This window comes from Bison bison, unplaced genomic scaffold, assembly GCF_000754665.1.
Source record: "Bison bison bison isolate TAMUID 2011002044 unplaced genomic scaffold, Bison_UMD1.0 scf7180017864285, whole genome shotgun sequence".
NCBI lineage: Eukaryota > Metazoa > Chordata > Mammalia > Artiodactyla > Bovidae > Bison > Bison bison.
Window position 1 is genome coordinate 1,727,613 of NW_011494857.1, and position 2,588 is coordinate 1,730,200.

The 2,588-nt window shown below is 48.2% G+C and overlaps 1 protein-coding gene across 1 annotated transcript in view; it reads left to right on the forward strand.

Moving 5' to 3' along the window:
- Positions 1-174: 174 nt before the first annotated feature.
- MYH14 (myosin, heavy chain 14, non-muscle) overlaps positions 175-2,588 on the forward strand; it is a 77,206-nt gene continuing 74,792 nt past the window's right edge. Inside the window, 1 exon segment of the mRNA XM_010849644.1 lies at positions 175-366. Coding sequence (XP_010847946.1) covers positions 289-366 — 78 coding nt within the window. The 5' untranslated portion in view covers positions 175-288.

Genomic DNA, 2,588 nt, shown 5'->3' on the forward strand with positions numbered 1-2,588 from the left:
GTCTGGAGGAGGAGGGGCTGGGGGCCTGGACTCCTGGGTCCAAGGGAGGAGGGACCTGGGGCTCAGACTCTTGGCTCTAGTGAAGGGAGGCACAGGGCTGGGTGATTGCAAAAAACTCCCAAACCCTTCCTGGTCAAAGGCCGTGAGCTGGAGAGGAAGTGGGTGGGGTGAGGGTAAGGGTAAAGTCCCAGGGATGGGACTTGGCTCTGAAGGGATGAGGGCCACTTAGGAGGCCTGGTCAGTCTGGGCGACCTGGGGCCTGGGACGTGGAGAGAGATATGGCATTGGATGGCGGGAGACGCCCGCTGTTTGAATGCAGGGGCCTTGGGTTTGAGGCCAGAGAGCAGCAGGACCAAATGTCATAGGGTGAGGGTGAGGGCCTGGGGCCGCTGGTGGTGGGGAGAGTGCCTGGGGGTAAGAAGGGCGTGTGCCTGGAGCTGAGTGTCCAGGTAAGGGAAAGACAAGGGCCTGCTGGGATCAGATCCAGAGATGTCCAAGAAGAGCTGGGTGTTTGGAGGGACATCTCCAGAGATATGTTGGAGGTGGGGGCTGGGGGTCCTGGAGGGCAGAGGCAGAAGCACCAAGGTGGGGGAGACAGAGCACTGGGGGGTCCTGTGACTGCTGTGTGGGCAGCGATGTGGCCATCTGAGGCCGTGGGAGACAACAGAGTCCAGCTTCTTCAGGGGCAGGGCACGGTGAGGGACAGGGGGCATAGTTTTCCTCAAGGGTGCTTAAACTACTCTGGGATTGCCAAGCTCTGTTCCCTGCTGGTCTGCAGCCCCTTTAAGGGCAGGAAGGGGGTCTAGCACAGGCTGGCTCAGATCTCAAAGCTCATCTTGGGTTGTGACTGTTTGAGACGTGTCTGAGACCCCAGATCAGGTGCTCCTCGAAGCAGGGCCTCGTCTGACTCATATCTGGATCCCCAGACTCACTCTGGGCAGAGCTCAGAACTTAAGAAAACTTCAGGGAATGTTGAGTGAATGCAGAAGTTAATGAATGGGGCCAGCCCATGGTAAAGAGAAGGATTTCAGGTTGCAGGGAAGAAAGCCACTGCTAACCAAGTGATGAAATTCAGGTCTGTTCTGGAGTAACCTAGAGGTGGTCAGGGAACCTGAGTTACAGAAATCAGGTTGTCACTGTTCTAGGGCTTACATCTATGAGGTCAAGGTCCTCAACGTGACCCAGTCTGACCCCCTTTGTCCGTAATCTTTCCTTACCTACCACCCGTTCTCCCTGGATCACCTGGCTCCAGCTACACTGGCAGCTCATAGTGCCACATAGACATAGAGGCACATGCCTGCCCCAGGGCCTTTGTACAGGCTGTTCTCCCAGCCTGAAATGCTTTTTTGTCTGACATTCCCATGGCCTGTTCCCTTCATCTCCCTCAGGTCTTTATTCAGATACCACATCAGAGAGGCTTTCCTTGGCCACCCCAATTAAAACTTCAATGGCCCTCAACCCTAACAGTCCCTGTTCTCTGCTTCATTCTCCCCCTTGGCATGTATCATCATTTAACATACAGTATAATTTACTTATTTATCTTTGAATCTGTCTCCTGGGATTAGAGCAGCACTAACTCACAGAAACACAATGCAAGCCAAATGTGTAATTTAAATTTTTCTAGCCACATTAAAAATAAAGATATAAAAAGGAACAAGTGACGTAAGTGCTGATGATGTATTTTTTTAATCCAATATGTTACCAAATGTAAGAAACACGAATGAGCTTTTTGTTGTGCTGTCTTTGAAACTGGGTGTGTGTCTTATGGTCAGAACCCATCTCAGTGTGGATTCTCCATTTCAACTCTCCAGTAGCCTCACATGGCCATGGCTCCTATGATAGCCAGATCAGGGCTAGAATGTAAACACCTTAGGAAGGCAGGAATCTTTTTCTGGCTTGTTCTTTGCTATATGGCTGACACCTTGAACAGTAGCATAGACTGGCTTATTAAAGAATTATTTTTAGAAAATGTATTTTATTGAAATATATTTGATCTACAATGTTGTGTTAATTTCTTCTGTATAGCAAAGTGATTCAGTTATACATATATATTCTTTTCCATTATGGTTTATCAGTGTACATTGAATAGAGTTCCCTGGGCTCAACAGTAGGACCTTGCTGTTTATCCATTCTATCTCTAATAGTTGGCATCTGCTAATCCCAAACTTCCAGTCCTTGTCTCCCTCATCCCCCACTCCTTGGCCCGAGCAAGTCTATTCTCTATGTCTGTAGGTCTGTTTCTCATTCCTAGATAAGTATATTTGTTACATATTTTAGATTCCACATGTAAGTTGTATCATATGGTATTTGTCTTCCTCTGACAATTCATTTAATATGATAACCCCTAGGTCCATTCATGTTGCTGCAAACAGCATTACTTCATTCTGTTGTTTGAATGGCTGAGTAGCATTCCATTGTATATATGTGCCACATCTTTATCCATTCATCTGTCAATGGACATTCAAGGTTGTTATTCAAGAATTATTGAATTGGGAATTCGCTGGCGGTTTAGTGCTTAGGACTCCCAGCTTTCAGTGCCAGTGGCCCCTGTTCAGTCCCTGGTGGGGAAATTGAGATCCCAGAAGCCT